At 47.9% G+C, this 23702-nt stretch overlaps 1 protein-coding gene across 1 annotated transcript in view; it reads right to left on the reverse strand.

Annotated features, from left to right (window-relative positions):
- Positions 1 to 8272: 8272 nt before the first annotated feature.
- Positions 8273 to 23702, reverse strand: part of VTI1A (vesicle transport through interaction with t-SNAREs 1A) — a 368440-nt gene continuing 353010 nt past the window's right edge. The window contains exon 8 of the mRNA XM_003787164.3: positions 8273 to 11701. Within this exon, the coding sequence (XP_003787212.1) occupies positions 11608 to 11701 (94 nt within the window). The 3' untranslated portion in view covers positions 8273 to 11607. The remainder of the gene's footprint in view (positions 11702 to 23702) is intronic.

The raw sequence follows: 23702 nt of genomic DNA on the forward strand, positions 1-23702 counted from the left end.
CTCTGGAGCAGCTCTCAGGCCTAATGAATTATCTCTAGGAAGCTGAGCTGGAGCCAGAAGACATCATTCAAAATGACAAAGTGAAATAACCTAAAAACCAAAATTTTAGTATGACAGAGAGACTATTCGCTATTGGGGAAAAGCAGCAGGAACCAGACGAGGGGAGTCATCTAATTTTTCCTGATCCTGAAATAACCTTGTTGAGTATGAAGTTTCATATTTGGACTCTCTTTGAGGCAACTTGATCTGAACTGACTTAGCCATTCATTCATTCCATAACTATTACCTTAAAGCCATACCATTTTTTACAGAATATGACAGGGTACCACTTTGGACCCATTTAACCCTTTGGCAGTTGCGTCCTCAAACATTACGACAGCAGATTGAAGGTTGTACTTGAATCGTCCATGTGGGTAGCTTAGAAAATAATTCTGAAATGAGGATACCTTCCCCAAAGGGTAGGTGAAACTAGAATTATTACCATTCCAAAGAGGATGATCTTTTTCAACCCAAACCCCCTCCTCCATGCCGGTACTTTGTACTGAGCTCCAAAATCCTGGGCTCACCTGCAAGTGAAATTGATGGGTGCAGAAGTCAAGGATTGGTCTTTGCGTACTGCAAGGCCTGTTCTCGGACTGGCTGTCTTTTTATTTCATAACTTGCTTGGATTCTGAATTAAATCTCTCTGGGTGCTTATGCCTGTCTTCTATGGTGGTCTTTAAGAGTGCCGTTTCAGTTCTAGACCACTGAGAATGCTAGTGGGTGGGGCCAGGGGGAAGAGTGCCTGACTGTGGTGGTTAAACCCTGGTCAAGGGGCTGAAATTTCTTTGGATGCTAGTCCAGAAAAATGGGCTGGTGGCTCTAAGGCCAAGCACTGGCACCACACACTGGTTTCTAAATCTGGTTTATGGATTTTATCAAAATACATGTTCGTAATGTGTCCCTGAGCAAGGAAGGGGCAGGTACAACGTCAACAGTCTGGTTTACTAATAGGAAAACCCAAGCCTAAGAGGATAAATGGCTTACCCAGGCAAGACTGGCTCCATAATTGGCAGGACCCCCCGCTGCAACACAAAAATGTGGGACCTCCTTGTTCAAAAAGCAAGGAAACATGCGTTTTGCTTTCTTCCTAGGTCTCTCTTTCAACTTGTGGTGTTTTTAATTGGCTAGTTAATGCTGTTCTAAGTAAAATCAACATTTTAGATTATTAGCATGATTTTGCTATTCACCATCTTATTGAGCAAAGACAGTTTTAAATGCAGATATTAGAATACTTAGCACACACGTGGAATTACTGAAGTTGCACAGTGTACTCCCTGGCTCTCTCAGGAGGGTGCCTTGAGCTGGCCACAAGACAAGCCAGACTCGGGAAGGTTGAAAGAAGGGAGGGTCCCCCTCCCCCCCACCCCGGCATGGGATGACATGTAGGGGGTAGAGTGCTCCCTTACATTTGAGAATTCTCCCAGGGGGGAGTGGAGACCCTCACAGGTGCCCAGATGATGTGGGGCACACACAAACACTGAGCTCAACTGCTGGGTTCCCTGTCCCAACAACCACTGGATTGACATGTTGTACTTCTGGCCCAGGGCCAGAGGTCCAGCCACATCTCCCCCTTCCATAGACTCCTGCCTCAAACCAGGTGGATGGACAACCCTGAGGGGCACTGCAGTCTTTGCGCCAGGACTTGCTACATACCGGATCAAGGTGGGCTAGAGGCTCACCCCTGTGGAGTGGAGTCCCTCCACTGAAAGTGCTATGCTGCTGCCACCCCAGGGTGGGGACCACTATCATCAGTCATGTCCCACCCCAGATGCTACAGGTTATGTGTGCCTGTTCAGACCCTCCCATGCCTGTGCCCAGGCTGGGTGGTAGCAGAAGGCAGAGGCCAAATGAAATTGGGAGTCTGGGGGATGGAAAAACAAGCTGAGACCCAGGCTCCATAGGCAGGACGAGAGCAGGAGGCTCCAAGTCCTCGGCTTATGGTGAACTGTCCCATTGAGCTTCACTTACAAAACACACTTGCAAAGATAAAATTATTAAGAATTGGAAGACAGTGACTGTGGGGCATTAATCCCAGGTGTGTGCCCCCTAAGCATAGCGCCCTATGTGATTGCACTGGTCACATGTCCATGATGCCAGCCCTATACTTAAGACCACTCAGAAGCTCAACTCGCCAAGTATCCTGGTCTTCTAGAAGGTTCTACACAGCAGAGGCTGCCATCTTACCCCAAGGTCCTTGGCCCTCACTTTGTCAGGAAGGTGCCCTCTGTGCAGCACGGATGGCTGGGAGCTGGCAGAGGGCTGCTTTTCCCAGAGACATTCTAGTGAACTTTCCCACTTGCTGGATGAGGAAGCTGAAGTGTGGAGCAGGGTCTGACTTGTGTAAGGTCACACAAGAGGCAGAGCCCTGAGATCTGATGCCCAACTCAGCATGGAAGATGCCAGGCTTTGGGAAAAGAGCCAAGCCTCATCGGGCCTCCCTGCCAGGCTGTTTGTGGGTTTGAATGCAGTTCAGCCATGAGCACGTGGACCTAGGAGTGTTTCCAGGGTTTCCTCCCAATCAGCAGCATTCCCTTGGCACAGTGGTTCTCAACCTGCCTCATGCCGCAGCCCTTTAATACAGTTCCTGTGGGTCATGACCCAAAGGTTGAGAACCGCTGCCTTCGCATCAGTGGCTGAGGGGTTTCTGGGAGTCCCCCAGGGCTCAGTGGAGCCTCTAATTCTCATTTTTATCACAAGATTCTCTTGGTGGAGGAGATGGCTGGTGGTGGCAGTGGGTGAGAAGACACTGTCAGGGATGGAGGACAGAAATGCTTTCACTTGGGTGACACCAGGAGCTCAACTAAGGAGGTACCTAGGGCATTCCCTGATGATTCTGAAAGGGAGAAAGATAGTCATAGTCAATGGGGACACCTAGGGAGAAAGATAGTCATAGTCAATGGGGACAGAACTAAGTTTTTAGTTCCTCTATACATGGAGGTTTTAAAAAAACGTAACTGAGGAACTTTAGTACCAGTGGCGTGAAGGCCAGCACCACTCAGGAGGCCACTGGCTCCGTGGATAGGCCACAGCCCTCCTGTACCCAAGGGGGGTAAAACACCCAGCCTGTAGCTGATGGATGGAGGGCATGAGACAGAGAGGTCGAGAGACATAAGTTCCAGCCCTAGAGTGACTTTTGGCAAGCCTCGTCCCCTCTCTGAGCCCTGTTTCCCCCTCTGAAAATAAGCAGGTTGGTCAAAATGGCCCCTAAGGCCTGCATAGCTCAAAGCCTTTGTGAATCTGAGCTCCCGGGCCTGGTTGGCTTCTGCCACCCACACTATCGCCAACGCACTAGTACTGGGCTTAAGGGAAGCCGAGCCCACATTCCCTCATTTCAAAACCCAGCTCTCCCCAGCTCTGTGGGTTTCATCTCCCCTCACAAAGGAGTTCAGAGAGGCCGTCCGGAGGCCAGAACGTGCGGCTGCATTTGCCGGGATGCCCAGGCTCCTCCAGTGCCACACGGCCAGACATCAAAGTTTCTCTCTGTCTTGGGGGGGAGCATAGTGTGGGAGGGGACCAAATCAGCCCCATGCCCAAATCTGGATCCTACTGCTATTTTCCCCTTTCCGCATGGGGGACAGAGAGAAGAGAAGAAGGGGAGAGAAGTCTTTGAAAAACGTCTCCTGCTCCATTTCCTCCCTGCTCGCTGCTCTTTGCTTAGCAATTCACCTCGCCGGCGAGCCCAGCGACACTCCCGTGGTGCACCTCTTAGCCACTCGGCAACTTTTTTCCCTTTTATGATATTTTGGGCTTCTGATTGCCTGCCAAGTCAAACCTTTATCATTTAATAAGCAGAAAAAAAAATCCTCCAAGTCAGCCTAGATCTAAACGGGCCCTGTTCCTACCCCCTGCCTCTCCTAGGTTGGTTCTGGCTCCGGGACTAGGGCTGATGGGAACCCACCCACTTGCAGGCACGTGTCAGCTAACTCAGACGCCATCAGGGATTTTCTGCTGCAGAAGTAGTCACGGAAATTGCAATGAGGAATGAACAAGAGCACTGCCCACTTGGAGAGGACTTTGCCAACTACTTCATGCTGAGGTCGTTAATCTCAGGGGGTGACAGTGGAAGCAGATATATCTTCATGGGGGTTTCAAGACCCTGAGAGTGAGATCAGAGAACCTGTCAGGACACTGGGGATGGAAACAAACAGCTTTCTGACCTCCAGCCCTGCTGTTGTGAGACGATCTTCCTTCTTTTCTCACCTATCTTCTTCACCATGTGTCTTTGTGGCATGGAACACAGTAGCTGTTCAATAAATTACACCTGTCATGCAGCAAAGAGGGAATGGTCTAATTATTTAGAAGTCGTGTTTGGGACAATAACGAGCTTATGGAAGCCATCTAATTCTCCTCACTTGAATTTCCCCCCCTTCTTTAGAAATGCAGTCTTAGCTGGAGGGGTGGGCTTGGATGAGTAAAAGGAGATGGAATTGATGGTCACAATGTCCCCTCTGTGCCAAGACCCCTGCATAGGGCAATGTGGGGAAGTCTGCTCAGGGCATGAAGAATCCAGCTGGGATCCTTTCCCAAAGGCCCGCTTGTTCTCCATAGCAGCCACAGGGCTAGATGAGAGACAGTCTGCTAGACCCCAGGGTTAACTGTCCTAACTTATTCCCTGCTTTCTTACTCTTTCTCCATTCTTCTCAGCCCTCTACTGTGGGACCTGCCAGGACTTACTTAACCAGTTCCTGCTCCCAGGCAAAGCCCATTCTCTGATCCTTGTTTGCCTGAATGTGGCCCCAGGCAAGAGCTCAGTCTTTAACTGAATAGAGGCCTTGGCATGGGTAGGTATGTGGGCTTCTATGACAAAGCTGTGTCCCTAGTAACAACACCCCCCCCCCCCAAATCAGGGCAGATGACACAGTGGAATCTCCATGGAACTTATACCAGGGCCCCAAGACCCTCTTTTCAAACACCACTAAAAGTTCCCTTACATGGTGGGTCTCTTCCCTCCTAAGCCTCAAGTCTGCCCCCAGGAAAGGGGGAGGGCTGTTGGGACTGAAGCCCTCTAGAGACAAATGAACCTGCATTTTCCCAGTGTTCAAAGTTAGAAACCAAAGGAGTGACTATTTAGGGTGGGATTTCGGGCACTGACCAGTCCTTAGGGCAAACCTCATCAGATAATAACCTCTGTGATTATGACCCTAGGGCAGGGGCCTGGCTGACCTTACAGCTATGTATCACTCAAGTGGCCCTGGCTAATTCCTGCGTCCAGAAGAGATGCAGACAAGGGAAGACAGGCAGTTGTGGGAGTCTCAGATGGAGGGGCTGCGGGCTTTCGTCTCTGCTAGTCCACTGGTCTAGGGCTGATACTCCACCCTGAACTTGGCAACAGCCTCCATCCCCCAAGGAGATGGACTCTAGCCACACTCTCCATTCTTCTTCCTTCCCATGGCGTAAGACAGGGAAAATTACCAGGAAAATGCAGTACAGCCAGCCAAAGCCTGCTTAGTCCAAAGCCAGGTGGACCGTAGGGCTCCCCTGTCAGCTGAGGGTACCTCTGTGGTCTCCGTCCTTGACAGAACCTTCTGGAAAGAAGCTGGGGTCAGAGAATGTGTTCATTTTCCACTCTGTGAGGCCTCATCATGAAAAAACATTTCCTGGCCAAATACAGGTACTTTTCCTGGCCAAATAAAAACAGAAAAGTGACAGCACCAAAATGGCATGGAGCCAGGGAAGAGCCTTGGCTCCCCATGGAATCGTCCCCTCCTTAACACACCTGGGGCAGGGGGTGTGGGCAGAGGGCGGAGGCGGCTGTGCCGTGTGCTGGTCTTGCCCCCAGGAAGAGCCTAGGTGGCTCGGGAAGCTGTGCGCGCAGCCTGATGGATCAGGCTGCGGAGCCGCTGAGCTATTATTCACGCCAAAGGGCCTTGTTTAGAAGGGGAGGAGGGGTGTGGGTCCACCGCATCTCGGTCTGAGCTCTGCTGCTTGGCGTTTCCCCCTCTGCGCACCTCTTCATGTAGCATGGGCAGGAGGCAGCACAGGGGTGAGAGCTTCCCCCACAGCATGCTGGGGGCCTGGGAGGTGTGGCCACGGGGTACCAGGAGGGAAGACCCCCATCCTTCCCCTTCCTTGGCTCCTCCTGAAAAAGGGCAGTGATGGGCTTAGGCTGGCACAAGGTGGGAACTACCTGTCTGTGGGGTCTATCCCTCCCCGTGGACCTTCTGTCCACCTTCTCTGACACTCCCACCATGTCTTGCCATCTTGCTTTTGCCCTACTTGCCCCTGGTGAGCTGGCTCTGAAACATTTTTCTTGCTGGGACCAAAGAATGCCCACAGAGATGGGGATCTATCTCTCTCCACACCCACTGGCCTTCCCACCTCCACAATGGGAGGGGAGACTGACCCTGGCTCCATCACCCATTTCGGATGTCCTGGCTTCACCCACACACCATCTTTTCCTGCCTGGACCTGGCTGCTCCTGGTTGCCCTTTAACCTTGGGTGCAGTGCCCATGGCTTCAAGAACTTTTCTGAGCTGTCACCTAGTCATTTGCCCCATTTAACAAAGGCTGGTATCTTGTCTGAGAGCCACTTTACTGATCACAGGATCTGGACAGCCTCTAGCAGAAGCCCTTGGCCTGACCCTGACGGGTCACAGGCAAAGTAAAGCCACATAAACAAGAATATTTCTTGGCATCTAGTTTAAAGTTGGTGAGTTCTGCCAGAGGGTGAGGTCAAATTTGAGGGCTTATCTCTAGTCTGGGGCAGCACCCTCCACCAGAGTCACTGGGAGCCAGATTGGTGACAATTGGCTAAGCAGAACCTGCCTGCCTTCCTTCTGGAAAAGGGCTCTGAGCATGCCTTCTGGTGGCAGGTTGTCATGTGGCTAATTTGGACTGGGTTGGAATGGAGATTTGAGACCCTCCAAGAGTATGCCTGCCATTTCCACTCCTATAGGGATGGATGAGGCTTGAAGGCCAGGCCTTACCCGGCTCACGCTTGACCTCTTGGTCCCTCCTGTCCACAGCTCCTGCAGGGCTGTGAGTCCTTGGGTGTGGGGGGATGATGCCAGGAGATGCAACATTGAGCTGGGAACATGTACCATCCCTTCCCCTCATGCCCATGGCAGAGCTAGCTAAGGCATCCGGTTTCCCTGCTGATGGGAGAAAGGCACTCCCATTCCCTAGTACCAACCTAACCCCCCAGCCCTGAACTGTCTGTAAACCAGGCTCTGAAGGTGGTGTCCATGGTTCTGTGAACTCATCTGACAGGCTGATCAGATAGATAGCAGTTACGGCATGCAGAATGCCACTGACGTCTGATTTAGGATGATGATGATGATGCTTTGTCCTTTCTGGCCCTTCAAGATCATAGCCCATGGAGAAGTCCATCAATTCATCAATGGTAAGTCACAGAGAAGAAAAGGGTGGCAAGTCAATCCTTGCCAAGTGATGGTCCTATTAGAGAAGCACAGTTTGCAATGAGCTCCATTTAACTCTACAGAGATGCTGGAGACACCCCCATCACACCACGTCTTCCTTTAAGACGTCCCTACTTACTCTCCTGCCAGACCACAGCTCTCCAACCACACACTCAGCTAAAGGGGAAGGCAAGTGGACCATACTAAGGCCATACAGTGGTTCCTTTGAAGCCAGTGCTGGCCACAACCAACCAACAGTGCTTGGCTCTGGATCTCCCCTCCAGATGCACACTGCTCGCAGGAAAGCCACCTGCACTCCCAACCGCGGAGGGCCCTGCCAGGCTAGCAAGTTCAGACCAAAGAGATGAGGAAATCATCGCTTGTAGTTAATTCTCAACTACGTAGACAAACTGCGATAAATATTTATGATGGGAAAATTTCATTATTTAAAAATTCTGCTCTGAATTTCTAGCTAACTCCATGAAGAATGCCTGCTGAACAGGTTGCAAATTAAGAACAATTATTTTTCTCTCCTGCATTTGAATATAACTTACAGCTAAAGTCATTTAAAGGGGTTAACATCAACCTTAATTAAATATTAAAGTGTACCTGTGCCTCCTGCTATTGTTGCCCCTTCGAATAAGATATAACCTATTTTTGACAAGTTTTCATCTTTCTCTGTGGAAGACGCTACATGAAACCAAATCAGTGGCAAAGAGGAGAGTAATGAATAATCTATTTCATATTCCAACAGTACCCAGAGCTCGGAGTGGAAAAATATTCAGTCAGATGATGGCAAGAGGCTGCCAGGGTACCACATGACACAGCTAATGTTTAAATAATAATAATAAAAAAAAGCGATAAACAAATCATTAGCCCTTAACAGTTGTTTAATGCAATTTGTTAATGAACGTAATGGTGGGGACTAATAATGAAAGAAAATAAAAACGTCTAAACAGGCGCCAAGTTGCTGGCGATGTGCAATTATTTCCTTGTCAAGTTTTTATGATTTAATGAGCCCCTCTGGGACTGACGGCTGTCAGTCAGTCGTGACTTTTTGACACCATTACAACTTCAAATACAGCAGCGGGCAGGCTGTTTTCCTCGGATTTGAAATACTGAAATGATCTGACAGTTTTAAAGAAAAGATGTGCAAAAAAAAAAAAAAAAAGGAGAAAGAGAGGGAAAGAAAGACAGTTGCTTTTTCCTTTCTTTCTTTTCTTCCCCCCTCCCTTCTTCTACGGGTTGATAATCTCTGGATGCTGTTTGGTAATGAAAACCCAATCACTGAGGTCATTATCTGATGAGGTTTTTGGAACAGGCAGGCTTTTTTCCCCTCTTTATTTCTTCACTTAATGATAGCCCTCAATGGGCTTGCCCCGCATGGGATGGCCAGAGCCGCACAATTTTGTTCACCATTAATTTCAGCCTTTGAAGCTCAGGGCTCAGAAGCAGTAGCAAAGCAAACCCCCCACCAAGCTGGTTCCAAAATAAGACAATCCAGCCTGCCTTAAACAGAATAGCAAATGGCCTCCCAGCCCAGGGCCGGCAGCTGACGTCAAGCCCACTGCCTTTTGCAGGCATTCGCCTTCAACACGGAACATTTAAAACTCTTTACAACTTAAGAGACTTTAATTAAATTGCTTTTGATTCTGGAGCAGGGTAGCATCACTTTATTTATTCTGTCAGGGAGAGTATTTAGTCTGCATGAATTTTATATGGCAAGGGCACCCTTCTCTTCTTCCTCCTCCACATCTTCGTCTCCATCTCCCACTAGCCATCAAAAACCATCTTTAACGAGGGCTCCCAACCTTAGAAATATTCATCCATTGAAGTCTCCATATGAAGGACCTAGAACCTCTCACAGATCTGCTTTGCAACCTCCTGAGAATTTGTGAACTTCCTTCCTTCTCCAGCGGAGCAGGGAAGGAGAGAGGACAATTGTCCTGCCTTCAGGCTCCTCTGAGTCTTTTCTGCAGCATCTGGGAGGGCCAGGAAGGAGTTGGGGACGTTCAGAGCAGCTTCCTCAACAACTGCTCACTCCCCGGGCCTGGGGTGTTGTTCTCGAGGTGGTTTGATGGAGTTGTCAGGCAGAGGGTTATCTGCTCAGGTTCTTCCCACTCCCAAGGTTGAGTTGGGGTGAAATCACAGGCAAGAGCTGATAAAGACACAGAACTTGAAAGAAAAAGCGAGTGAGAGGTGAGCAACGGAGTCCTTCTTCCTCAGTTCACCTACTTCAACAGCAACGCCGGGTTTTAGTGAAATATTTAGGACTGGCAAGTGTAGACGATCAGATCGACCTTGCTTGCTAAGTGGCCCTGGGCAGAGCCTGCTGATGAGGAGGCGGAAATGTGGCTTGGTAGCTGCTCCCACGTGGCAGTTGCCAGGGAAGCCACCAGAGGGGTTGATGTGATACTTCACGACTCTGAGTGTGTCAGAATAAAAAGGGGGTTGTTTGTTTCCTTGCTGTTTAATGGTTCCTTAGATGTGTTTAGCACGTACAGAATTCTGTTATCAGAATACAAGATTTTTGCTGAGATGGATCCCTTAAGCTGACAGGAAAATTAGCATAGCTTCCCGCTCCTTCCCTGTCCTACTTCGCTCGGCCAAAATCCCACACTGTCCCTCCGAAGTAAAGACTGCAGCTTTATTTACACAATACTAAATGATTTATCTGAACACATGCAGGCCCTGGCCTGTTTCGATAAGTACGATTTCTCGGGTGGATTTCGCCATCCTGCATTTCTTTCCGAAGCCACGATGGTTTTCTTTTGAGCTGGGAAAAATATCAAGTACGGTATCCAGGTAATCTTGGTCCCCGGATACAGATGGTGAGCATTTCTGATGAACAGAACAGAGATGCTTTGCAAAGATTCAAAACTTCTAATTATATTCAAAAGATGGTACCGACCAGTAAGTGCCTGTGAGGTCTCAAGATAAAGATAACTTGCTTTGTAACTGGGGGTAAAATGGCCTCGGCCCCCTCGTCTGTAAACCCGATTACAGACGAACTCATTTTGAACACAATTCCTGGTTACCTTACACAGAAAGAAATTAAAAAAAAAAAAAAAAAAAAAAAGCATGTCTGAAGACATAGTCAATGTGAGAAGATTTTGCTAACATTTGTTAGTGAAAAACCCAGGCCATTCCTTTGGTGGCAATGCCTTCTTCTAAAGGAGGTTAGTGAACGTTTATTTCTCGTGAATCAGCCTGGAGGACTCGCCCATATTTATAATCACATTTGAAATTTCACACTGATGGAATCATGTTCTTGCTCTTACTGAAATATTCATGTTCTCTTTACATACTGGAATGGATGTGGGGAGAACCTTGTCAGACCTTTTGCATGTATGAGGGCTGCTTTTGGCAGTGCAAATATTAAAACCGAAAGGATACAGAGATGCTTACACAGGTCAGGGGAGACGAGGTCATAATTAAGTACTGTGCCAGGGCTCACTTTGCCAGGAAATTCTAGGGAGTACAGGATTTTGGGAAGGCCAGGAAATATTTCTTGCAGCCAGCAATCAAAGTTGTGAAAAGTGAATATTGGGCCGGCTTAGCAGAAATATTCTTAGGTTAGAGAAAAAAAAAATGATGCAATGGAAACACAGGGAAAGTGCAAAGTCAATTTCCCATAAAACTGACATTAAATACCCGCCTTTATACTGAAAGCACTCAGGCAGGTTGACTTATTCATTGTTCGTGGGTAGGAACAGGGCTGGTTTGCTGGGGTAGGTCACTGGCTCTGGCCCCTGCTTTTCTCTGCATTTTTATCCTCAGACATCAGAGAAGGGCTTTTTGGTGACAAGTGGCATTAGACAAATAGATGCTCCTGTGACTGACTGACTTATCACACCCTCTCCCAAATCATGACCCCTGACATGTCCACAGGGCAAGGAAAAATGTCCCCAAGGCTATTTTGGTCAATTGATGAAAATTACCAAAAGGCAAATAAACATTCGCCTTCTCTCATTAAAAATAAAACAAAACAAATCTGGGTGAAGACAAACCTAGAAAAGGAAACCAACCCACATGCAAACAGAAACCGAAAATATTTTCACACTCTTTGCACTTCAGCTGAACAGTGGCGAGGGAGAGAGAGGGTCACCCGGGGCCTGTCAGCGTGAAAGAATGATTCATGTGACCATTTTGTCTTAATTACTCCGAACAAGCCGTTGTTGCTGTATATCTAGGGAGAGCAGATACATCAGTGTCTTCTGAGAGCAAAAGTGATCGCCGTCAGGATGGTGATGACCACGATGATCCCGAGGATGACAAGAAGGATGCGGTTTTGGATGATTCTAGGAGAGAGCAAAGGGAAGAAACGTATACAGGTAAACGGAGGCATCCCGAGGACCATCATCCAAGGCCAAGTGGGCTAATCAAACAGCAGCTTTGAAGGTGGGGGTGGGAGCCTGGTGCGCAAGTGTGTGTGTGTGTGACAGAGAGAGAGAGAGAGAGAGAGAGAGAGAGAGAGGGAGAGGGGTCACGCAGCTCTTGGTTCTACAAACGATCCATGAGGAAATGAACAACTCCACATGACTGTCACGCTGCCCGCCCTCAGAGAAACGCTTACTGCAAAGCTAAGGCGAATCAAATGGCTTTCTGGGCTCCGAGTACCATGTAGTCTCTTTAAGTGATCAAGGGCCCCTTGCGAGCTTCTCTTTTTAATTTAAAAGGTGAGACATTTTTTTTTTTTTGCGGTGTTTCCTGTTAAAGACTCCAAGGACACATATGTCAGTAAGGTACTTACCTGTACAGAAAATACCTGGGGAAAAGTAAAAGAGAGACTTAGGAAGAAAAGGACAGGATTAAGAAGCAGGTGTCAAACACGCTTCTTAGGCTGTGAAGCCGTCATCTGTCACTGTGGCTCACGCTCTGCTACGCCAGGAGGAAACGTTACATTTGCTCTGTAGCAAAAAAGATGGAAATGAGAAATAACACAGAGTCCTCGAGTGCCTGGTGTGCGTTTGTTGGGGGCCCTCACCTCTGGGGATTCTAAACCCCCCCACCCCCCCCCAGGGTTCTGGCTCTACCGAATGCTGATGGGGAACCAAGAACTCAGAAGAAGACCCACAGTGGAGACACAGGCACCCGGATGCCTGCACAGGGTTTCTGATGAGGTTGTTTCATAATTTGTCACCTCATTCAGAGAAAAGAGGTCAAACATCAGAATGCTTTGTTGAGACTTTCAAAGGGAACCTAGGTCACACAGCCCTACCCACGCTCGCTATCACAGAGCCACACAGAAAGAGAGAGACAGGGTGGCTGACAGTCTAGCCGGATACCCACCCAGCTCAAAACCCCCCAGCAAATCCCATCCGACCCTGCTCCAAATATCAGGCAGAAAAAGGTCTGCTGCCTTATTCTAGAACCTGAACACCGGACATGGGTCTTCCACAGGGAACAGCCAGGTGGGATTTAGCCAGGCCCCCAGTGTAACAGAGATCTCCCCCTCCTACTTTGTTTCTTTACTAAAACACCTTTGAAGGGTATTTGCAGCCTTTTCTGGCTTCTGGATGAGCTCGTTTCTTGGAGGGATGACAATATCGTGTTGTAGTTTCAGTGCGATTCCTCCTCACCCATGCCCTTCTCCTCTAAACCTCAACGGATGAATGGGAACTGCTACATCAGACCAACCCACTCCTTTGTGGCCCCCTAAAAGGACGAGCTCTCTTTCCTCCTGACAGGTTACAAAATGATCACATTTGCTGACACGTCTTCCGCAAAACTGCTTTAGTGCCTGTGTCCACTTTTCCCGCAGGAGATGAATGATCCACTTTGTCCTCATTTATCACACAAGGCTCAGCTAAGATCTGTCTCGTTTATTTCTTCCCTTCCCCACTAGAAAGTCTGTGCCCCGACATTAATTCTTCTGTGATGACAGCTAATTCAGACTTAATAGGCCATATTTACTCAGGAGGCAGAAGATTCTCTGTCCCCCAAAGAAATAAAAACAGGACTTCACAGCTTATTAAAGCGAGGCTAATTGTGAACACTGAGGAGTGGTACTTGGTGGCTCCACTTAAAACCCAAATTGATTTTCCCCCCTTTTCTCTGGAAGGGACAGAAGTCTTCAGAACAGCCCCTACACATCCCATTTGCTCAAGTCACTGTCAAAATCTCTATTTACCACAGTCACCCACATCAGACTTGCAAAGGAAATCAGCAAAATTGAAACTCAGCAGTGAAACAGATTAAAAGCATGAAAACTCTTTAAAATTCTGCCTTAAGTAATCTGCAGTAGTGTGTCTCTTGTACAGCTGGGTTGACAACCATTTTATTTGTGGGTTGAGGTCCCCAAGGCATCCATGATGCTAATTTATAAAGGATTAACTGTGGGGGTTACTTGCTCAATCTGAGGCATGGTTAGAAAAATGAATACACAGGAATCCCTAAACCATCCGCTGTTCCCTGGCCCTTCCTAACTGGCTTTCACCACCTCCCACCTGGGTGCATTTATTTGCAGGGCGTGGTGCCTCCTCCCATTTCTACTGCTTTTGTCCACCAGTGTGGACAGCACCTGATGCAGTTGCTCAAAGAGAACTGTCCAAAGAATGATGATGGAAGAATGTAGCCTCTAGCACCTCCCCCCCTTCCCCACTTCCTGAATTGTAATTGTTCCATTTAGGAAGAGAATGGAGAAGAAATCTGTGCAATTTGCAAATAACAACAACAAAAATCTCAGGGAGTTTGCAAGGAAAAGGCTGAAGTTCTAAGTTAAAACAAGCCTCCCCCTCCCCCAGAGATGAAGCTTCTTATCACTGCACCTTCTCAGAGCACGAAGGATGGGTCTTCTCCCTGCAGAGAGGAAGTGGACTAGTCCTTGTGGAACTGAGGTTGGGTGCTGAAGATCCCGAGGAAAGGGCGTTTCTTTCCAACCAAAGGCTAACAGGAATTTGGGAGGAAGAATAGAGAGGGGGAAAAAGAGTTTAGAGCAATGGGAGCTTGACTGCTAGCCCATCACCCCAGCTTTCCACCTCAGAGGAGCTGTGCAAATGTTGCCTCCCTCAGGACCCCAAAATGAGTTCGCAGGGTGTTTGCCTGGATAGGTCTGAGCCAGCTTGGAAGGGGGAGACAAAGGCTGGCATTGGTGGGCCCCATCTGTGAAGAAGGCTAGATACAGTCTCAGCCAAGGGCCTTGGCCCATATTGCTGTAGGCAAAGCATAAAGGAACGCAGAGTTCAGAAAGAATCAGAAAAACTAGCCCGGCAGAGGGGTTCCCAGCCAGTGAGTAGAGAAGGAACTTTGGGGGAAACCCAAAGTAACTTCCTCCTAACTTTGGGCAAAGGGGGGGGGGGCTTTATCTTCAACTAGGTCTGCAGCAAGCAGTCTTAATCTCCCTTTTGAAAATGCAAAGTGTGTTTACCCAGTAAATAATTTAAGAAAGAATATACACTTGAAAGAAGACATCCATTGAAACAGCCAGGCTAAATTGCCTCCAGGCAAAAACTTGTGCATTTGCATGCTGCATTCTATTAAGGGAGCACACTGTGGCTTTAAAAGAATGCAGAGCCAAAATAAAAGGAATGTGGGCCCGAAACATCAAGGATTCTCCAAGTTTACATTATGAATCACAGTGCTGTTGATACAAGATGAATTAACCATTTACTTTGAGGCTGAACTCACAAAGTACTATTGAAAGTACTGATCCCCATGTGGAACCCAGGGAGCGGTTAATCTTTCCATTGCCAGTCTCCTCCCCGCCTGGAAATGAGCTCCTGCGCGTGGCAGCCAGCATCACAGAAGGCTGATTCCAGGGAAGGAGGCAGGCGCGGCACCTGGCACAGTTCTCTGCTCAAGCCCAGGAATTCCACTGGAGCAGGCCTTACCAGTGTTCTCTGATACCCAGTTCTCCTCTACTTCCAGGCACACACTACACTGACCTGTCCCTTGATGGTAGGTGTGGCCATGGGACTTGCTTCAGCTAAAGAAATGTGAGCCCAAGTGCCAGATGTCACTTCCAGGTGGAAGAAGCATCTAACTTTGGGTATTTGATTCTCCAGATGGCTCTTCCTGCTGTTCTGATTTAGGGAGCTTCATGTTACAGGAAGGTCCATGCTCCTTCTGCCTGGAGCCATGAGCTATCACACGGACCCCACTGCCCTGGAGACTCACCTGGACTCACAGTGGACCTGCAGTAAGCGGGTGAGATTTGGGGGCTGTCTGTCACTGCAGCTCACCATAACATGTATCTTGATTGGTACACGACTGCCCCCTTCTTTAGACAAGGTGAGGTATCAGGCCAAAGTAAGTGAGGCTCTGGTCTAAAGTACTGCAAAAGCCGAAGTATAATGAAGGCTGATTAGATTTTTCCGGGAACAATAGGTTTTTGCCTCTTTGTTTTTAGAAGCTGGGATCCTTTTCTGTCCTGTTGGTCATGACACTTTTTACTGAAGAATCAGGAGCGTCTCCTAGCTGAACCCAGTGACGCCGGGCTTTGGTGAGTGGTAACATCACACGTGGAGCTTCAGCAGGTCCAGCCGGGCAGTCGCTTTCTGTGCACAGCAGACATACAATGGCCACACTCATTTCTCCCTTCTAAACAGGTGATGCTACTCCTAACTCCAGCCACAGAGCTGTGACCAAGGCTGAGACAGTCACTGCATTCCATGCCCCTGGCCACAGTGACTGGACAAGAAGCAGGCTTATGATGGAAGCCAATCCAACAGAAGGCATCTCAGCATCTTTGTTTGGAAGGCTGTGTCATCTGGATGGTTCCGAATGTGGATGTGGGACAGGATCTGCTGCAGCCATTTTGAATCCATGAGGGACACCTGCCTGAGAGAGAAGGCTGACCATGGAGGGCAGAGAAGGGCCAGCAGACACAGTGAACCTCTGTGTCAAACCACCCTTCCTTTGGATTTTGACTTATGAGAGAAAATAGACCTTATTTTTCGAGTCAGTTTGAATTGGGTCCTCTTATTATTTATGACTAAAAGCACTTTTAGGCTGAGTCACCCTGATTCCAAAACCAAGTTTTGGATCCACAGCCTACGCATATTTTCTGCAGTCTGAACCTCCTCAGTCTTTTGCATCCCTAGTGTCTAACAAGGATCGTGGCATAGACGTTCTGGAAAAAATCCATGCTGCGTGAAGAAATGAGCTCATTGGAAGGCTCACGCAATTAATGTCTCCTGGTTTCTAAGGCTGCTTGTGGACAAGCACAGATTTAGGATTTAGCTATGAGCCACCCTCCCATTAAGGATGCCAGCAGAGTCCCAACTCTTTGACAAGCCCGCATTCATTAGCTAGAGAGTGCATGACACTTCACAGGTTCAGAGCCACGTCCTGCACCTGCCTTCCTGCCTGGCCGACCAGCCTGAATAACGATGCCCCACCTTTGGGGTCTGACAGAACAGGAACAATTAGCAGCCGGGAGAGCATGGGCTAAACTCTGGGCACTCGCCAAAACAAGGGCTGAGGGAAAGTGCTCCCAAGTTCTGTATCCATTTCAGCATTCGTATTCACCAGAAAAAATGAAAACCAGAGTTGGGGAAATTGTTAATTGTCATTAGCCTCAAACATGAACTTTAATTGGAAGGATTATTGTCAGAGGTGGGTGCAGGGTCCTCTCCGCTTGACTTGTGTGGTTATCACACCACCTGATAAAGCACCTTCAGCAGCTTCGGTGTCCTACATCTCTGGGAGGATGACCGCCCATCCTGAGAATCGGAGGGGGCCTGACGGGCTCTCTGATCCCACAGGGGGACATGTGGCAGGCCTGGTTGAATATAGTTATCTCTTACATAGTCATTTACCCAGTAATTTGCCTGTTTTACCCAAGCCAGATAGAGCCCTCTGGGGTTTTTTTTTTACCTGGAAAATGAAGAAAAAGGTACTTTCCTTACTGGGATCAACTGTAGGGACAGTGAGAACCTAGACCTGCTGCGAGTCATTCTCACCCTCAGGCAGGAGAAGCAAGGGCACAGAGCCAAGAGGTGAGTTCCCAAGGACATTATTTGAACCCCTGGATCCTTTCAGTGTCGCTGAAACCTGAAGTCACATTTAAACTTCCCAGTTATAGGGACCGAATAATTCCTTGTTGGTCTGAGTGAGCTGACTGGGAATTCTCTCACTTTCAACTATGCTGATTATATTCGGTTGAATGGTGTCCCCCAAATTCTTGCCTACCCGGAACCTCTGAATGTAAATTTACTTGGAAATAGGGTCTTTGCAGATGTGATTCACTTAAGGATCTTGAGATGAAATTAGCATGGATTTAGGGTGGCCCTACATGCAATGACTTGTGTTCTTACAAGAGAGGACAAAGAGAGACACAGGAAGAGGGCCATGTGAAGACAGAAGCAGAGATTGGAATGATGCTGCCATGAGCCAAGGAATGCTGGGGCCACAGAAGCTGGAAGAGGCAAAGAAGAATTCTGCCTCCACACCTTGGGAGAGAGCATGGCCCTGTCAACTCCTTACTGTCAGACTTCTAGTCTCCGGAGTTGTGAGAGAAGAACTCTCCACTGTTTTAGACCACGTAGTTTGAGGAATAAGACTTTGTTATGGCAGCCCTAGGAAACTAACACACTGAGTTCTGGGTTCCAGACCAGCATATGGATCTTGTTTGAGGCTTCGTGGTAACGGTTTTCTGTCTCTGTTCCTTCCCTCCTGCTGCACTGCATGTTCACTGTGGCTCCATACAAAGTCTCCTCCAAAGGAAAGGATGTGCCAGCCTAGCTCCCTGGAAGCTCTGCGTACAGTGGTGGGACTCTACCATCTTCAGGAGCTGTTGGTTCTTTCGTCTCAGAATAAGAATTTCCATTCGTGCGTCCAGCAGGCAGCTTCCTGAATTCATGTGTGATAAGGGGAATGAGGGGCCATGGTCCCCACAACACTTAATCCCACACAACTCCCTAGGATAGATGTTTAACAGAGGAAGAAAACCAGATGTTACCTCCGGGCCAACCTACCATGCTATCATTGGCCATGACAGCCCACATTTGCTGACATACTGTTAGGCGCAGTCAGTCATCTGAGATCTGCAGGAACGGACACAGGACTGAGGAATTCCGATAGGTGGAGAGATGAGCAAACTCTCCAGCAAGGAACGGAGGAGCTAGAAGCCAGTACCTGAGCTCCGGCATATCTAGGTTAGAGTCTGAGTGAGGACTAGAGTAGCTTTACCCTGTTTCCATTTTGTTCCCAAGCTTAACAAGGATCAGCAAACTTTTTTTGTAAAGGGCTGGAGAGTAAATATAGCAATGTGTTAGAGCTGCCATAACAAAGTACCACAAACTGGGTAGCTTAAACAATGGAAATTTATTGTTTCACTGTTCTGGAGGCCAGAAGTCCAAGGTCATGGTGTTGGCAGAGTTGGTTTCTTCTGAGAGCTACGAGGGAAGATCTGTTCTATGCCTCTCTCCTAACTTCTGCGGGCTTGTGGGCAATCTTTGGCATTCCTCGGCTTATAGATGCCTTGCTCTAGACTCTGCCTTCATCTTGACCTGGTGTTCTGAGTGTCTGTGTTCAAATCTTCCCTTTTTATAAGGACAGCAGTCACATTAGATTAGAGGCCCACCCTCCTTTAGAATGACCTCATTTAACTGCTTTCATCTGCCAAGACTTTATTTTCCAAATAGAGTCATCTTCTTAGGCACTGGAGGTCAGTACTTCAACGTATAAATCTGGTAGGGGGAGGGGACAGAATTCAACCCCTATCAGTAAACATTTTAGGCTTTGTGGACCACATGATCTGTTGCAATGACTCAACTTTGCCCCTGTAGTGTAAAGCAGCCATTGACAGCATGTCCATGAACGATCATGGCTGTGTTCCAATAAAACTTTATTTATAGACTCTGGAATCTGAACTTTATATAATTTTCATATGTCAAAAAAATTCTCCTTTTGAATTTTTTCAACCATTCAAAAATATAAAAACATCATTACCCTGCAGGCCATACAGAAATAGGCAGCAGGTGAGATATGGCCTGCTGTCTATGGTTTGCCTACTCCTGGCCTCAAAGCTGAGAGCTGCACAGGGCATGTGCTCCCCAGGTGAAGAAAGCGGTGATCCTCAGACAATGTACAAGCTGTGCAGTGGGCATGGCAGGTCTGGCCAAGTCCCTCTGAAGAAAAAAGAAACACAGAGTCCTTGCCCTGTGGGAGCTTATGGTGTCACAATGAGCAATCAATGACAGCAGCCTGACAACAAAGGCCGTAATTACAGTAATGCCAGGGCTGGGACAATTTGGTGTAAGCCCCAAATCCTGTATTTACCTGTATTTACCTAGAGTGACCTAGAGCAAGTCACTCCATGACACTTGGGTTTCAGTTTCTTCCCCAATAAAATCAGCCAACTCACCAACCACCCCGGAGAGAAGAGGATTAGCTCATTAAAGATTTTAAAGCCCTTTGGAAAAGGTAAAAAGCCCTTGACATGCGTGCAGTCAGCAAATGATTCTGTAAAAAGAGAGGCCATTTCAGGAAAGGTGAGAGGTACCAGTTGTCAGAAGCTGGAGGAGCTGCCTGGGAAACTCCCAGTGGCTGGTTGGGGAGATGGAGGCAAGATTCCAGGAATATGCCACCTTCCCAGGCCTGCCAGGCTTCTGGTTCCCACAGGCTGGTGTCCATCTGGGCCTCACACTGACAATCTCCCCAGCAGGCCTGTGCTTCTTCTCCTTGGTGGTAGCATAAACATCAAAAGGGAAGGGATGGTGTCCCATTGGCTGGCTCAGGGACACCTCTCCAGCCTGGGAAGGCAGCCAGCAAGTACCTGTCAGAGCCCACTGATAAGTCCAGTGGGTTTTGATCAGTGATGTGTAGTTACACTGCATTCTATGTTGCCAAAAATGTACATCAAATTTCAGCCTGGGTACCGTGAGCACTGCTGTTCTTAAGTATAGACTTGACAATGGGGAGGGGGGTGGCCTGAGAGCAGCTTTGCTGGCTACTGACTTACAGATAGGATCAAGGCAACACACTTCAATCAAAGGGCTTGGAAAGAACTCGAAGAAAATTAAATAACGATGCCCTAGAAAGGCAAGGTGTACTCAGCCCCTGACAGGTTAGCAGTTTGCTAGAATGGAAGAGGTCTTCGTTTCCTAGTCTAGATTCTTCTTATTTAAATTTTTAGAGATTGAGTCTCACTATGTTGCTCAGACTGGACCCCAATTCCTAGGGTGGTCCTCCTACCTCAGCCACCCAAGCAGCTGTCACTGCAGGCATGTGCTACCCCACCTGGCTTAGAGGTCTTGAGAGGTGATGGGATGTGCCCAAGTTCATGCTGGGTCAGGGCCAGCTCTTCCAGTCCCAGGCCCACTTGCTTATTGTAACACTCATTCTCATTTTAGTGGCCAGTGATGCTCATATCAGCAACTCAAAACTCACCAGTGGTGCCCACCTCTTCCTGAGCCCAACCTAATCCTACCTCTCTATATGATGGGGTTGGTGGTGGATGGTTGAGAACAGTGGCCCTCAAACTCCAGGCCAAGGCTGAAGTGAGAATTTTCTTTCTTTCCCTCCCTCTCTCTATATTTCTTTCCTCTCTCCCTCCCTCCCTCCCTTCCTTCCTCCCCTGCTTCCTTTGCTTTCCTTTTTTGAAATAGGATCTCCCTCTATCACCCAGGCTGGAGAGAAGTATTGCAATCACAGCTCACTGTAACCTCAACCTCCCAGACTCAAAGAGACTCTCCTGCTTCAGTCTCCCTAGTAGCTGGGTCTATAGTTTTTTTTGGTACAATTTTTTTTATAGAGATGGGGGTCTCTGTATGTCGCTTAGGCTGGTCTCAAACTCTTGGGCTCAAGTGAGCCTCATGCCTTGGCCTCCCAAAGTGCTATGAAGACAGGAGTAAGCCACCATACCCAGCCAGAAGGTACCTTTGTCTTAAAAAAAAAAAAGATTACTCAATTTTAAGGCAGTCCTTTTCTCTGATACTATGTTCTTTCAACCATTTCAGTGTTAAAATGTCCCCTATTTATGGAGTGATGATGAAAGTAGATGGCAGGTTTTTCCCCCAAAGTTCTTATTTGGACACTGGAAATATACTCTCTCCTTGGAAATTACTCTCTCTTATTTGGCAAAAAAAAAAAAAAGTAGACAATTGTCTATCAGTCTTTTTTTTTTTTTTTTTGCAGTCTTTGGCTGGGGCTGGGTTTGAACCTACCACCTCTGGCATATGGGGCTGATGCCCCACTCCTTTGAGCCATAGGCACCACCCAATCAGTCTTCTATTTTAAAAAATAAACAAAAGGCTCAATCCAAGAAGTCTGAATGTTTGGGAATCATGAGGTCAAAAATCCCAACCAGGGATACTCTGGAGAGGTGATTCCTCCCCAGGGACCCAGACGGCACCTGTGGCGGATGCAGCAGCAACACCCTTCACTAAGTCGACCAGAAACAGCAACGCGTATCAGCAGTTCATGTTAACTGGCGTTGCCCTAGGCCTGGCGCTGTTGTGGCATTTCACACACTATGTGGCACTGAGCTCTCATAACAGTCTAGGAGCTGGAGCCTACTCTCAATCCCCCTTTTTATAAGGGAGGCATCTGAAGCTCAATCCACTTCTCCAGCCTCCCATTACTGCAGGGCACACAGATCATTATTTCTATTGTTATGTCTTAGGAGGTCTAACAATTAAGTCCACAAACTAATTCTAGAAATAGGTCACCTTCCAAGTACTCCCCCTTGCCCATCTGGTGACCACAGTGATACTCGGTAATGAGGTATGTAGCACTGTTCCAAGAATTAGTTCATGAACTATTGTTAGACCCCTACCTTGGTTCTCTGAAGGAAGTCTTTGGCATCATCTTTATAGTCTTCTCCCTAGACACAGTAATAAAGAATGCAAGCTTATTTTTGTTGGTATTAAGGTACACTAATTACCCAACGTCAACCAACTCTTTACTTAATGCCCAAGGCAAATACACGGTACTTTATAAAGGTAATATTCATTTTTATCCTGCAGCGTCTTTTATCAGCTTTCTTCAATTACTGGCACATCAGCTTTGTCCATTTAGCCTTTGGAGGGGCATAATTTCTCCCTCCTTGGTAAACACACTATCATTTGATTCCTCACAAAAGAGCTGGGGACAGAGAGAATGGCAATGGTCCTCTGGAAGCTGCAGTGATCTTGTGTCATATGACTTATTATTTCTATATAATTTATATAGGTGAGGGGATTTGCTACAGAAGGATTTCAGGTCTGCTAAAGCTCTGGTTGGATGGAGCTGATGGAGTAGAGTGCTAGAGAAAAGAACACTGGGTGGAAGAACTGGCTAGACTCACCGTGGGTCCTAGGGAAAGAACTAAAGGTCTCTGCTCTGGACTTTACCGATCCATGAAATGAAATGGCAGTAAAGCAATCTCTCCCAAGTGTTTTCCCCAAGGACTGTGGGGAGTGATATGAAATCTAGACAAGTCTCAAAAAGGAGCTGTGTCTTTCTTTGGGATTGGGGGCTTATGGCACACGTGACGTCACTTCGTCTTCACAGAGATCTTCTGCAGCAGGACCCAGATTTGGTGGCTCAGGCCCACCCAGGGAGAAGGCGAGGCCCACTGTGGAGTTGCCCCTGAAAGTTCTGAACCCAGAGCAGATGTACTTAGTGACTGAGCCAGGATGACCGCCACCCCTCTACCCCACCTCTAGTTCTTGGTGCTCCTCATCCTCCCTCCTCCTGGGGACACCTGCCCCAGGGGACTTCCCCACTCCTGCTGGGCCTGACCCTCTACTGTGAAGCAACCTTCCTGCCATCCTGAACCTGCAACTGCCAGCTTCTCCCTGGCTGAAGGTCCCTTACCCTCTTCAGCCTCTAGAGAAGCCATGGACTCCCTTTGGGTGAAGGCTGGTCAATCACCCTCATTTTTGGAGCCAGACTTCTTAGATTCAAATCCAGGATCTGCCATATGACAGCTGTGCAACCTTGGGCAAGTTATTTTTTCCCTTCTCTGGGATTATGTCCCTCTGACTATTTTACTGTGAGAATGTTTTTTATTTAATGGAGTGAAGGTGAGAACTGATGTCCCAATGTCCTTCATTGGAAATGTAGTCTCTCACTGGAAATTACTCTTTCTGACTTGGCAAAATAAAGAGTGGTCAGTCCTTTATCAGTTCTCCATTAAAAATTAAAAGTGCCAGGCGGCATCTGTGGCTCAGTGGATAGGGCACCGGCCCCATATGCCAAGGGTGGTGGGTTCAAAACTGGCCCTGGCCAGCTAAAACAGCAATGACAACTGCAACAACAATAACAAAAAATAGCTGGGCGTTGTGGAGGGAGCCTGTCGTCCTAGCTACTTGGGAGGCTGAGGCAAGAGGATCACTTGAGCCCAAGAGTTTGAGGTTGCTGTGAGCTGTGACA

The sequence above is a fragment of the Otolemur garnettii genome, unplaced genomic scaffold, assembly GCF_000181295.1.
Source record: "Otolemur garnettii isolate 467f Iridium unplaced genomic scaffold, OtoGar3 scaffold00021, whole genome shotgun sequence".
NCBI classification, from domain to species: Eukaryota; Metazoa; Chordata; class Mammalia; order Primates; family Galagidae; genus Otolemur; species Otolemur garnettii.